The sequence below is a fragment of the Oncorhynchus kisutch genome, linkage group LG30, assembly GCF_002021735.2.
Source record: "Oncorhynchus kisutch isolate 150728-3 linkage group LG30, Okis_V2, whole genome shotgun sequence".
Classification (NCBI taxonomy): Eukaryota; Metazoa; Chordata; class Actinopteri; order Salmoniformes; family Salmonidae; genus Oncorhynchus; species Oncorhynchus kisutch.
This window is the reverse complement of record NC_034203.2, coordinates 20441134-20455546: the sequence shown is the minus strand read 5'-3', so window position 1 is coordinate 20455546 and position 14413 is coordinate 20441134. Positions and strand designations below refer to the sequence as shown.

Genomic DNA, 14413 nt, shown 5'->3' with positions numbered 1-14413 from the left:
TTGTCCTCTCTCGTGTCTGAGCACAGAAGGTAAATACAAACGGCCCCAAAATGTCCAGACTTGGGTAGTTAGCTGGGAAAATGTGCAGTTAAATGTATAGATTCCCTGCCATCGGACAATACATTGACGCTATAAGAGAGGAATGTTTGAGGAGTGTGCTTCATGGCACACAGGGGACAAGACACATACTGTATTACTAGTTTTGCAATGGTACTACATTCTTCAAATATATTTAGTGTTGCGGGAACCAGGTACTGTAGACCTCAAGTGATTGACCAAATCCATGGTTTCATCCGGAAAGAGAATGAAACTATTTTAGCGTAGCTTAATCATGACGGGCCTAGGTGCCCCCAAAAAATTAAGGGCCCCTGTCACCACCCATATTTTCCTTAAAATGTAAATAATTTTGTTGGTAAGGCTGTGTGTTAATATTACTAAGCATTATAACAGCAGAGCAGAAGCTAATCTACGGGCACATTTGAAGCTGCTACCAAAGAAGCCGCAATATAGCCAATACATTCAGCACCATGGACGGTGGTCAGAAATGAACCCGTATAAGTCGATCAGCACCAAGGAAAGAACAAAGTGGTCAAAAACACCCGATTTTATCTGTAAATAATAGGCAATAGTCAATATTATAAAACCTCAACATGAAGATAAATCTCTTGACCCAGTACATGCTCGCTGAGGTTTTGCACGGTGGCAAAACTGACATACCGCTATTTCAAATGATCTGCCTCCCGCACAGGCCTATAGCAAAAACACCAGCAAATCAATCAAAAGGAGCATTCAAACAGATTGCTTAAAAGGCAGCATGCCTTTTAGCAGTGTATGATACGTATGTGCGTATTACTATTACTATTATAGCCTAGTTAAACGTATAGGCTATAATGACAATGAAATGGCTCAGCGGCCGTCCACCAGAACATGGTTTCAAAAAACAGATTGCTTGTCAATCTACAACTATGCCCAATGTAAATTAATCTCAATAAAGCCTGATTTATATAGGCTGTCTGGGTAGCCTGCCCTGTAAAAATATAAGCTTACTCACTCATTTGATTGGCATTCGACGGGCCTTGCGCTCTGCGAAGTCGTTGACTATGGCATTAAAATCCATGGTCCTGGCCCTGGTGTTTTCAAATGGACAGAATGGCCAACTCACTCAGTCTCTCTTGTCACATGCTGCTCCTCAGGTATGATTGAATTATTTTCAGTTTGGAAAAGGAGTGCTTGGTACTGGCTACCGTTTTACAGGCAGTCATAAAAAGGAGCGTCGCTGTAACTACTTCCCCAAATGTAGCAGTGACTGAATTGTAATCCACAATGAGCGTCTTGGCCTGGTCTCTCATTGTAGTGTGCTTTGCAATTTCCTTCTTAAAACAGGTCATCAAAGAGATTAATTAGCCATGTAAGCTTGCTGATACACCTTTGCTGTAATGTTCAGCCAACCGCCTGGCAGTCTAGTAGAGCGCATCATCATCATCTGTGTTGGCCAGGGTAGTGGGATGGATGGAGGCAAACAGACTCGATGTTGCCCACAGACTTTTAAATCTGTTTGACAGCTGGTGGATAACGATGTCAAGGTTTGCATTAAACACTTTGACTCTAAAACTACTCTCCCCATCACACAGTCGCTCATCCTCGCATAGCTCATCAAAATGACGCCTCACCTTCCTTCTCCGAGTGTCTTCAAATGCGTTCTGATCTCCCCATTTGTCGGCAAGGGTCTTTGCAGTGACTATGGCCTTCGGAAAATCCTTTCGGAATCCGGACAGGCCCTCTATCGTGTCCTTGAGTAGGCTACCCGCTCTGTGCAGGTCTGCGTCTTTGGCCTGTAGCATTTTGGAGATGACGTTCACATTTTCTAAAACCTTAGTCTGCAGAACGACTAAATGTTGCATCCTCCCTCTCGTCCTTCTTGGCAGTTAAAACTTCTTATGGCTTGGGGCAGTATTTCGACGCCTGGATGAGAAGCGTGCCCAAAGTAAACTGCCTGTTACTCAGGCCCAGAAGTGAGGATATGCATATAATTGGTAGATTTGGATAGAAAACACTCTAATGTCTGTGTGTATAACAGAACTGATATGGCAGGCGAAAACCTGAGGAAAATCCATCCAGGAAGTGGGATTTTTTTGATGTGGTTATTTTCAATTTAATGCCTATAGAGTATCTAATGGGTTAGGACCCAGTTTGCAGTTCCTATGGCTTCCACTAGATGTCAACAGTCTTTAGAAATAGTTTCAGGCTTGTTTTCTGAAAAATGAAGAAGAATGAGACCTTTCTGTCAGTGGACTGAGGAAGAATGCAGAGCTGGTTTGCGTGCATGACAGAGTGTGAGCCCTTCGTTGTTTTTCCTTTCTATAGAATACTCTGAAATTGTATCGATTATTTAGACAATTGACAACCTGAGGATGAATTATAAACATCGTTTGACATGTTTCCACAAACTTTACCGGTACTATTAGAATGTATTCGTCTACATGTTTTGACTACCTTTGAGCCAGTGGATTACTTAACAAAAAGCGCCTTCAAAACAGAGGTTTTGGGATATAAACAGGGACTTTATTGAACATAAAGAACATCTATTGTGTAGCTGGGACTCTTGTGACTGCAACCATATGAAGATCTTCAAAGGTAAGTGATTCATTTTATTGCTATTTCTGACTTATAAGTCCTTTACTTGGTTGTAAAATGTTTGTATGCTTTTGTAAGCGGGGCGCTGTCCTCAGATAATCGCATGGTATGCTTTTGCCGCAAAGCCTTTTTGAAATCTGACAAAGCGGCTGGATTAACAAGAAGTTAATCTTTAAGATGTATAACACTTGTATTTTTTATGAATGTTTATTATGACTATTTCTGTATTTTGAATTTGGCGAACTACAATTTCACCAGATGTTGTCGAGGTGGGTCGCTAGCGAGATATCTGTATCTCAGGGCGGCAAGGGACTCATATCTAGATGACCAGAGGTGGGACACAGTTGTTTTATAGTTACATTTTCTTTTTCTGGTTCAAAATCAAATATACCACTCAATATTGACCATCTCTTTATGCTATGCCAGAAGGTGTATAACCGTATCATAAAACTGTTTAATCTCTGGCACATTTTTGAGTCGTTGAGAGCCAGGTTAAGAATGTGCGCTGCGCAATGCACATAAACAGCAAGCGGCTCTTTTTCGGATATTCTGGCCTGCACACCCGAATAGACCCCGCTCTTGTTAGCAGCTCCATCATACCCCTGTCCATGACATTTTTAAATATCCAGCCCATTATCCTCTATGCTGCCCAGGATTTTATGTTGAAGCTCAGCTGCTGATGTGTCAGCAGTGTCCAGAAATCCCAAAAACGACTGATGGTCAGATCTGTGGCGACATTATTTGCATCCCTTATCACTTTCACATAGCGATAAACTTGGCCTAACTGGTCAATTTTGGATACATCCGGTGTTGTGTCCATAATAATAGAAAAAAAGAAAACAAGTTAGGCTTCCTGCACCCCTCCCTGAATGTCACACTTCCCACGCTCGGTTAAGGACTGAGATAGTGAACGGATCCTGCGGAGCGTTCTAAAAGTTCTTTCAGAACTGGGTTGTAAAATGACAGCAGTTCAATTACACTGAGAAAAATTCCCGTTGTTGGCCTACCCCAGATTTTCACGGTGCCCTCTGAACGCCAAATTACATAATGTATGTGTGAGTTACATTAACTATGCGCTCCAACACCTGTCGGCAGAGATTTGCTGCGTTACGCACGCCTCTCTCCATTTCTGCGTCAATAGTGCCATTGAGCTTCCATTGCTCATATACCAAACAGGCACCCATGTGAATCTGAGATGTCTCATGACATGCCGTTCTGGATGTTAGATGGAGCCAATCTCTCACCCCATTCACCCACGCACCAGAGAAGGGGCACTCCGTTCTCAGAAAAGCCAGCAAGGCTCAAAATATGCGCAGCTTGGCCGAATAGCATAGCCATGTACGTGGTCATTTGATTCCAGCCTTGGTTGTAGTGGTGTAATACGACACGGAAAAAGCCCGCCTTTTGTCATCTCTTGGGAATGGGCCAGTAGGCTTACATGAGCCTAATGCAATAACGTGCCGTTTAACTTTTGCATCCACATTTGTTGCATAATGCCCCATCAGTTGAATAGGTAAAAAGGTTGTCTGTCCCACTTCCACCTGTTTCCTCAGCCGCCACGATTCTAGCCTCGCCCTGTTCCTCTTCCTCCCTGCCCGGCCCGGGGATAGCTTGTCCGGCCTGGCTTGTGCTCAGGGTCATATCCGATGATACCTGACAGCCTGTATCCTCTGTCAAAGTTGCTTCTCTGGCACAATGGAACAGCTTGGCCTTGGCTCACTTGACCCGCTAAAAGCTGGTGCTGGCGATGTTAAACCTACATCCTCTTCTGGTCCTGCTACATTGCTTGTGCTAGCAATGGCTGCACATGAACTGCACTTGAAAAAATAATCTAATTAAACAAATTGTGATACTGTACCTCCTTTGCTTTCTCATTTTTGTCCTTCCTCTTTTGGACTCCACTTTTGTGTTGATAAATTTCAGATTTTTAAATCCGTAATCTTCTATTCTCGACTTTCTTTATTTAGTCCGTTATCTCTTGATAGCTAGCTCAACTGTTGCTTAAAACGATGACAGAAACAACGCTTTGGAGAGTATTTGCACAATGAATCCCAGAATGCATTTCATTACCTTAAGATGGTATTGAAACTATTGAATAATATGATTTATTTCGCAAATTAATTTGATTTATTGTCATCAATACACTAAAATATCATGCTGACTTATGTAGTGGCAAAAAAACATTTTGTTGGTGAAACCATTAGTGGGTTCATTTATCATACCCTAGGTTAAAGACAGATCTTCTCGTCAAATTCTAGACGTGATGGACCAGCGTCACCAATTAATACTTGGGCATGGTGGGGCGGTATTCAAATGACATAGGGGGCCCGCAGCTCCGGGCCCATGTACGTCGCGGGTCCTGGTGTAACCGCACCGGCTGAAGCTACACCACTGTATGGTAGTACATACTGTATGAAGACTATGACTTCACCTCTGCTTAGTTTACAGTGGAAAGTGGAGCAACATTGTATGCGAGAGGAATCTGCAGGAGCCTTCACACTGTCAAATCAATTCAGGGGCCAACTCATATCACATGTGTAGAAGGTTTTCAGCTTCCATTTCAGCTCACATGTGGAAATGGGTAGTGATAGGTGTCACCACTCAGACAACTAGCATGGGAAAAATGTGGTGGTAATCTAGGACAGGGGTCAAGAACATGCAGTTTGAGGACTGCAAAAAAACAAATACCGGTAAGATAACTGAAGAGATCGTTATATTTAAGGGCTGGATACTAACTTAAGATCCTAACACAAGATCAGTGTTTGTAACTTGCCCATTCGCATAACTCATGCATTGATATCAAAGGTCCCAGGTTAGCAGTACCACAGGACAGGACAGCAGCCCAGCGATCCCATTCCATATGTCACCCGGCCCATGTCTGTATAAATACAACGGTAGACAAGTAAAGACTCTGGAGACAGCTTAGACAAACAGCCAGGGAACGACTGGAGACTTTCAGACGTCTAACACCGTGTTCAAACTTCCTACTCTCGGGGAAAAGAGGGTTAATGGGGGAAACGGAGTCAAAACAGACTTTTGACATCTTAGGCTGAAATAAGCGACAAAGTGTCGATACTTGGGTTTGCTTAACAAGAGTTAGGCTAGCCGGCAGCTTTGAGATATCATAAAGCTCACTACACCTCAGTCTCTCAATAAGTGGTCTAGTGCTCATTGACAACTTCTCTTTTAAAGCTCAACTTGGGTAGGTTTCAAATGTTTAAAAAATGCTAATAAAATTGTAGTCCTATACAAGATTTTTGAAGTTGTGCATGTTTGTGCCTGTTTATGTGTGGACACAATTTACGTCTTGGGTAGGCCTTGATGTTCACATGTTTCCAATATACACAAGTATTTCAGCATGTAACATCCTGGTGTGTGTCTATACATGTGTGTGTTTTTATTTACTAGAGCTGGGCGATATGGACAATAATCATATTTCGACAAAATGGCCTGAATTGGTGTGATAATGATAAATAGAACGATACGTTTATAACAACGTGCACAACAGTTTTTATTTCATTAACCTTTAAACTTCTAATTTGATGGTTGTAGCCATCAATTGTCCCAATAAAGGTCCAATGTGCCGTTTTTTTTTAGCTCAATATCAAATAATTGTTGGGTAACAATTAAGTACCTTACTTTCTAGGAGTGGTCTGAGTGGGGAAGGGAAAACTAACTTATTAGCAGAGAGGTTTGGAACTCTTTCTTACTGGTCTATTAACTAATTTACCGTCTGGTGATGCAGACCAAAAAACTCCATCCCACCAAAACAGGCTGAGATTTCAGGTGGTCTTTTCAAACAGCTCTTACACTAAAAAGGGCATGAAAATCATGTTCACAATTTCACACTATTATTCCAACTAGTGTGGAAATACAGTGCATTTGTAAAGTATTCAGACCCGTTGAGTTTTTTCCACATTTTGTTACATTATAGCCTCATTCTAAAATGGATACTCTTTTTTTAACTTATTAAATCAACACACAATACCAGACAATGACAAAGTTATAACAGGTTTCTATGAATTGACAAATGTATTACAAAATTAAAACAGAAATACCTTATGTAAATAAGTATTCAGACCATTTGCTTTGAGGCTCGAAATTGAGCTCAGGTGCATCCTGTTTCCATTAATCATCTTGAGATGTTTCTACAACATGATTGGAGTCCACCTGCGGTAAATTAAATTGATTGGACATCATTTGAAAAGGCACACACCTATCTATATAAAGGTCACACAGTCGACAAACCGTGAGGTGGAAGGAATTGTCCGTAGAGCTCCGAGACAGGATTGTGTCGAGGCACAGATCTGGGGAAGGGTACCAAAACATTTCTGCAGCATTGAAGTTCCCCAAGATCCCTGTGGCCTCCATTCTTAAATGGAAGACATATGGAACCACCAAGATGCAGTCTAAAGCTGGCCGCCCGGCCAAACTGAGCAATCCGGGGAGAAGGGCCTTGGTTATGGAGGTGACCAAGAACCTGATGGTCACTCTGACAGAGCTCCAGAGTATTCTATCTCCTCTGTGGAGATGGGAGAACTATCTAGAATGACAACCATCTCTGCAGCACTCCACCAATCAGGACTTTATGGTAGAGTGGCCAGACAGAAGCCACTCCTCAGTAAAAGGCACATGACAGCACGCTTGGAGTTTGCCAAAAGGCACCTAAAGACTCTCAGACCATGAGAAACAAGATTCTCTGGTCTGATGAAACCGAAATCGAACTCTTTGGCCTGAATGCCAAGCATCACATCTGGAAGAAACCTGGCACCATCCCTACAATGAAGCATGGTGGTGGCAGCATCATGCTGTAGGGATGTTTTTCAGTGGCAGGGACTGGGAGATTAGTCAGGATCGAGGGAAAGATGAACGGAGCAAAGTACGAGAGATCCTTGATGAAAACCTGCTCCAGAGCGCTCAGGACCTCAGACTGGCGGCGAAGGTTCACCTTCCAACAGGAAAACAACTCTATGCTTCGGGACAAGTCTCTGAATGTCCTTGAGTGGCCCAGCCAGAGCCCAGACTTGATTCCAATTGAACAACTCTGGAAAGACCTGAAAATAGCTGTGCAGCGACGCTCCCCATCCAACCTGACAGCGCTTGAGAAGATCTGCAGAGAAGAATGGCAAAAACTCCCTAAATACAGGTGAACAAAATGTGTAGTGTCATACCCAAGAAGACTCGAGGCTGTAATCGTTGCCAAAGTGGTTCAACAAAGTACTGAGTAAAGGGTCTGAATACTTATGTAAATGTGATATTTCCGGTTTTTTTTTTTGTACATTTGCAAACATTCCTAAAAAACGGTTTTAACTTTGTCATTATGGGGTATTGTGTATAGATTGATGAAGGGAAATAAACAATTGAATACATTTTATAATAAGGCTGTAACATAACAAAATGTGGAAATAGACAAGGCGTCTGAATACTTCCGAAGGCATTGTATATATAAAACACAGGAAAATCACCTTTTTGACTGCACTGCACAATCACCCATATTAGCAAACTTATTTCACTTCAAACTTGACATTTCTCTAGAATAGGTTACTTATCATAATGAACAATATCAGAAAAGTCATTATAATTGATTGAAATGGTCGATTTATCGTCCCAGCTCTAGTATGTACATACATGCTTGCGTGTGTGTGTGTGTGTGTGTGTATCTCCACATTAGTGTGTGTGTGTGTGTGGCTGATTTCCTTTTGCAGGGAAGCGTGCTTGCAGCTGCTGCGGCCCCTCTCTTATTGGGCAGGATTTACAGTGGCTCTGGCTCCCTGAAGTATTTACGAGCTCCCAACAGACCAGCTCCCACAGCCCAGCCAAGAGCCCAGGACCTGAGTCCACAGCCCAATACCAGAACCCCAAGCCCAAAGCACAGACCATAACCCAGAGCCAGACCTACACCCCAGAACCAAAGCCTAAGACCAGAGTCCATATTTACAGTGTCTCAGAGTAGGAGTGCTGATCTAGGACCAGGGACCGTATCTTTAGTGTCAGAGTAGGAGTACTGATGTAGGATCGGGGGCCGCATCTATAGTATCAGAGTAGAAGTGCCCATCTAGAGGGCCTCCCGGGTGGTGCAGTGGTTAAGGGCGCTGTACTACAGCGCCAGCTGTGCCACCAGAGACTCTGGGTTCGCACCCAGGCTCGTAACCGGCCGCGACCGGGAGGGCCGTGAGCCGACGCACAATTGGCCTAGCGTCATCCGGGTTAGGGAGGGTTTGGCCGGTAGGGATATCCTTGTCTCATCGCGCACCAGCGACTCCTGTGGCGGGCCGGGCGCAGTGCGCGCTAACCAAGGTTGCCAGGTGCACGATGTTTCCTCCGACACAATGGTGCGGCTGGCTTCCGGATGCGCGCTGTGTTAAGAAGCAGTGCGGTTTGGTTGGGTTGTGTATCGGAGGACGCATGACTTTCAACCTTCGTCTCTCCCGAGCCCATACGGGAGTTGTAGTGATGAGACAAGATAGTAGCTACTAAACAATTAGAGACCACAAAATTGGGGAGAAAAAAGGGGTAAAATTTATTTAAAAAAAAAAGAAGGATCTGGGGCCATATCTATAGTATAGTGTCAGAGTAGGAGTGCTGATCTAGGACCAGGGGCTGTATCAATAGTATAGGTTCAGAGTAGGAGTTCTGATCTAGGAAGTCCCCACCTGTCCACGTAAACTTATTACGATCTAGAAGGTAAAAGTGATCCTATATCACTACTCTGAGATGCTGTGTGAATCCGGGCCCAGGGCCGCAGTCCAGGACCTGGTAGGGTGCAGACAGCTTTCACAGCCTTCCTATTGCAGCCCAGACATCATACACACATGCCACACTGGGGACGCAACATAATGCTAAAAAGGGGTTCATGATACGTTTTCATGGTGGGCAGTATATCTACAAGTATTTTACATCAATATGTCATTTTATCCATCTGGCCAGATATACATGTAGGATTTAGGCTACACCTTTGGCATTTGAACAAACATTAATTCTGCTTGAAATCTTTTAAGACTTAGGGTGGTGATGGAATAAGACCTTAACTAGAAGGCTTAGGAACAGCCAAATGCAAGCAAGCACACACACACACCTCAACGTTAAAGCCTCTTGAAAAAACACATCTAAATGGATGTTGGAAAAAGAGAGAGAACAAGTGAAAGAAAAGAAAAAGGGCCACAGCATGCGCTCAGCTGGAACAGGGGGTCTGCCGTGGAAAAACAGCAGAACACAGCCAAAGCAGGAGCAAATCCCTGTATAGCTGGAGTAATTGGCAAGTCTCATGACAGTCAAGACGGGGGAGTGCTGTGTTTTTATTAGCAATCCCACACAAATGAAGGGTCAGAGCTGAGCAAGTTTGCATTGTTCCTTCCAACACTCCTCCACTCCCACGCCTTAGCTTGTGTGCTACACACACACACACACACACACACACACACACACACACACACACACACACACACACACACACACACACACACACACACACACACACACACACACACACACACACACACACACACACACACACACACACACACACACACACACACACCTGTGGTGGCTTGATAAGGATTGGGAGAAAAATAGCAAGCTAGCAAGCTATATGTATCCCTGAATTGCTAAACCAGAGAGGTGTTAGTTGTTGTGCTTCCCAGTTCCAGGTCGCATTATTTGAAAATGTTCTGAAACGTCATTCATCGTGTGAAAAGTACTTGATTCAACACAGCAACAACAAGATTTGAATGAAAATCCTACAAGGCATCCAATAACATCTCATTGGAGTAAATATATCACCTGGTAGATAATGAGCAGTATCAGAGCCATACGCGATATAGCCTATGGAGTCTACATTATGACTCTGAGCAATGCATTTGAGTAATAACCCATGTTAACCATTGCTTGTGCTGCTCAAGTAATACTCACTTTCTCATGTTGGACTTCCTGATGACTAGACCTTTGTCCAGGTCGGCCTCGTTGGCCATAAAGAGGAGCCTCTTCCCTGTTCCGTCCACCCCAACAAAGTCCCTCTGCTCCCCTGGGAGAAGGAAGACACCAGATGAACAATCACACAGCAATGGCTAAGATCTCACCACACGGCTAACAAGCTTGGTATCTGCCCGGCTTGTAAACTAACATCTAGGCCTATGGATGTTCACTGGGTTTAATGAGACAGATTTACTAAAAAACATTAAAGAGTTTGATTGTAGAATATTACAAGCAAATGAACAGTTATCCGAGGAATAGCCTTATTTGGGGAAATGCAACTTCAAAAGTCATCCATAAAACTGCCAGATTATATGACAAGGTAGTGCGGTGTGTCACTTTTTTGTGCAGACCTGGTGTTTTACTGGCAGTTGTGTAATTTTGTGAATCTTGTGTACCCGTTTTTTTTCTTGCCCTTCTGTCCAGGGACAGTCTCCGTGAACTCGTGGGCTTTGCTCATCAGCATTGAGAGGGTGGCATTGTGAGCCCGGAACAGGTCAACCACCTCGTGGAGAGCAGCGTCCGTTATCAGGTCACAGCTCACCACCAAAATGTCCGTCTGGAGGGAGACATGGAGGAGGACCACAGAGATTCATAAGCATCGTGTTAGCAAATCAAATGCATAGCTGGAGCGCTGAGCTGAATGTCATTTATTTATAATATATTTTTACAAAATTACGGTATTGAAAATCATACCGCCGGTATTTTGAAATATACCCTTTAATCGCCCCAGCCTAAACAACACTAATGTTAAGACAGTTAGTGGCTTGAGAAGAGGAGGATGGGTTTTCACTCAAGACAGTCAGGCCCCACTAAACAGTTGTATTGGATCACAGATACAACAGAGAACTCAGAACACATAGCAGTTCATGACTTGGATAGGAGAATATCACAGCTGGCACTAGTCAAAAGGGCATATAAGTTACAATTAATTTATCTCTAAAAGGAAAGAAAGACAGTGATGACCTAGGACAATATCCTCTTAAACTTTTTCTACAGCATACCCAGGACCCTTTCACATCAGAGTCCGTGACAATATTCTGCCTAATAGGAGGAACACCCTTCAAATGAAATTGAAAATACATTTAGCTGTCCCTAGCCAATGCTCAACAAGTTATCACGCACTCCAGCCTTGAAATACACTTTATTCCCCCCAGCTTTACGTTATGCTCAAAACACCCGAGCTTCTTCGAGCTGTGACATTCATCTCAAACAACGTGCATATATGCATGAACATGTGAGCCAACGATGCTCAAAAAGTCCTTAGTGCATGAAAAGTTTGGCCATGTTTTTCTTAACGACAGTCACAATGAAAATGGGTTCATAAGAGGGGTGGGCAAAGTGGAGAGAGAGAGCGGTGGAGGGAGAGAGAGAGGGGAGTTGAGAGAGATGGAGGGAGGGAGAGTGGAGAGAGAGAAAGAGAGAGAGAGAGAGAGAGAGAGAGGGAGGTGGAGAGAGAGAAAGAGAGAGCGAGAAGGAGCGTTAAAGGAGGGTGAACCTCCTTGATAAACATTGTGCTCTCCTAACTCCCAGGCAGCCTAGCGTAGTGTAGCAAGGGGCACAGGGGAATCCAGCGATAAATCTTGCACTGCATTTGCCATTGTTTCTGTTTGAGATGTCTGGTTCCCATCTGCTCTGGCCATCTTGGGCCTGTGGATAAATAAACAGGGAAGGCAAGTGAGGAGTGAGGCCTGTTAAAGCATGCCTAGCTCTATAAAGGCTGTATGCCTCATTGGGGAGGCCTGGGGAGAGGCCCTGCCGTGACGTTCTGCACATGGGGCACGCAGCTCAGCAGTCAGGCTCTGTGAGGCTCTGCTCTGCTCCACAGTCCACAGCACACATGGTCAACAGATAACAACCAGGCTAGAGCCAGGGGCCCCAATCCCACTGTCTGTCTCTGTGCTACTGGAGAGAGACTACCGGAGCATCTTCTCCTATTGTTAATCCCAACACTAAGGTTTTCAGACTGGTTTTAATTGTTAGAACAGACATGTGTGGGGGTGAGGGTTTGGTTTCAACATATATTGTCAAGAAAGACTTTGAAGCACTGTAAAACTTTTCACAGTAAATCGTGACAAAGTAACGTTTGCCTGAAATATATCCTGTTGAGTGTCTCTTTGAGGCATAAGTTACATTACCACCATGAAAATAGAAATAGGCTACACTTACTATATTCAGGTCAGGTCACATAACTACATATGCATCTAATACATCTGGCTGTACAATGTTGTATACTGTCAACAGCTGGGATAAACCCCATTAGGTGAAGTCACAATATCAGAGTAAACTGATTTGCTAGACAGCTCCTAATGGTTAAACACACAGCAATCATTTCTATTTCTGAATCCCAAGTTAACCAACCACTAAAAGTGGCAAAAATCCCTTTGTTACTGCCGGTCAATAGGGAGCGGTCTGTCTGTCCAGTCGCGCGGTCGGATGGTGGGTCGGAGGCGGACTGAGGGCTGAGGGTTGTCAGACAGTCAGTAGGCAACTCTGTGGCTGTCCCAAATGGCACCCTATTCCCTATATAGTGCACTACTTTTGACCTGAGCCCTATGGGTCCTAGTCAACAGTAGTGCGCTAGATAGTGAGTAGGGTGCCATTTGGGACGTAAAATGTGACACTGGAATGGTGTCAGCTGGAGGATTATCTGACAGGGTTTGTGGCCTTTCAGCAGGCCTGATCTCTGGTGGTTAGGTCAGGGCCACCCACACTGCCTGCCTCCCCTGCCTGGTTCTGCCTGGCTGCCCCAAGGCCCTGTTCCCCCTCCCAGGCTCCCTCCACTCTCAGCCAGGTGAGACCACCCTGCACGCAGCACTGTAGAGAGGGTGTGCTCTCTCTATCTATCTATCTATCTGTCAGGAGTGCCTGCCCGCTCGATTCCTGCTGTCTCTACACAGTCCATAGACGGACACAAACGGCACGCACAAACACACACATTGAGCACATACACGGAGCACGCACACACAACACGCACGCATGCTCATTGAGCGGACTAATCAATCAGCCAGACACCTCTGGTTTCATAAGGCTAAGTCTCTGCTGAGCACTCTCAACTTGGCATATACAGTTGAGACATTCCAGTGACAACTGATCTTGATTTAACAGTTTAGGTTATGTGTGCATGAATAATAATGCGGAGGGACGCCTTTTTCAATATGCATTTTGTCCCGTAGTTAAGGCTAATAATATCCCACAATAGTTACAATTGCATTCCAATACAATTACTTTCTAATCATTCTTATTCATACCTCATCACCAACACATGCCCAAAAATGAAATATCAGGAAAATATAGACTGGTTCAAAGTTGTTTTTAGCCTTATTCAAGAGTAGTCTATTTTATTGTATGCACTTATGACAGAGGGGGAGCTCTACCAAAAGCTCTGTGTGTGTGTGTGTGTATATGAGGGAATAGCAAGAACTCCTGACCTCCCGCTCTCATTCAACCATGTCTCCTGTGTCCCCACTCATATGAGAAGCCTGCTCTGTGTCATACATACTGCCCAAATCACAGACGTCAATGTGGCTTAATGCTTAATCACTGAACACAAAGTCCTTGTACACTAATCTTTTTCTCAATATGTGACTTTAAGCAAACGGAATTTACAGTATTTAGTCAGATACACCCATCATTCCCCAGGTGCAGTGTGTTCGTGTTGATGGGATGGTCTGGGAGGGGAGAGACAACAGAGTGATTCCTATGCGGGGATTTGGAGCCCCATTGCAGGGTTTCCTCTCTCATCACCTCAGGGTCAGTTTGTGTGCTGGGGGACTGTGCAATTCAATGCCTTTAATCTACGTGACTGTGC

The 14413-nt window shown here is 44.1% G+C and overlaps 1 protein-coding gene across 1 annotated transcript in view; it reads right to left on the bottom strand.

Annotated features, from left to right (window-relative positions):
- Positions 1-14413, bottom strand: part of LOC109875464 (translation initiation factor eIF-2B subunit gamma-like) — a 37133-nt gene that overhangs the window by 12961 nt on the left and 9759 nt on the right. The window contains exons 4-5 of the mRNA XM_020467802.2: positions 11005-11161; positions 10543-10657 (exon numbers count right to left, since the gene is read on the bottom strand). Coding sequence (XP_020323391.1) covers positions 10543-10657; positions 11005-11161 — 272 coding nt within the window. The remainder of the gene's footprint in view (positions 1-10542; positions 10658-11004; positions 11162-14413) is intronic.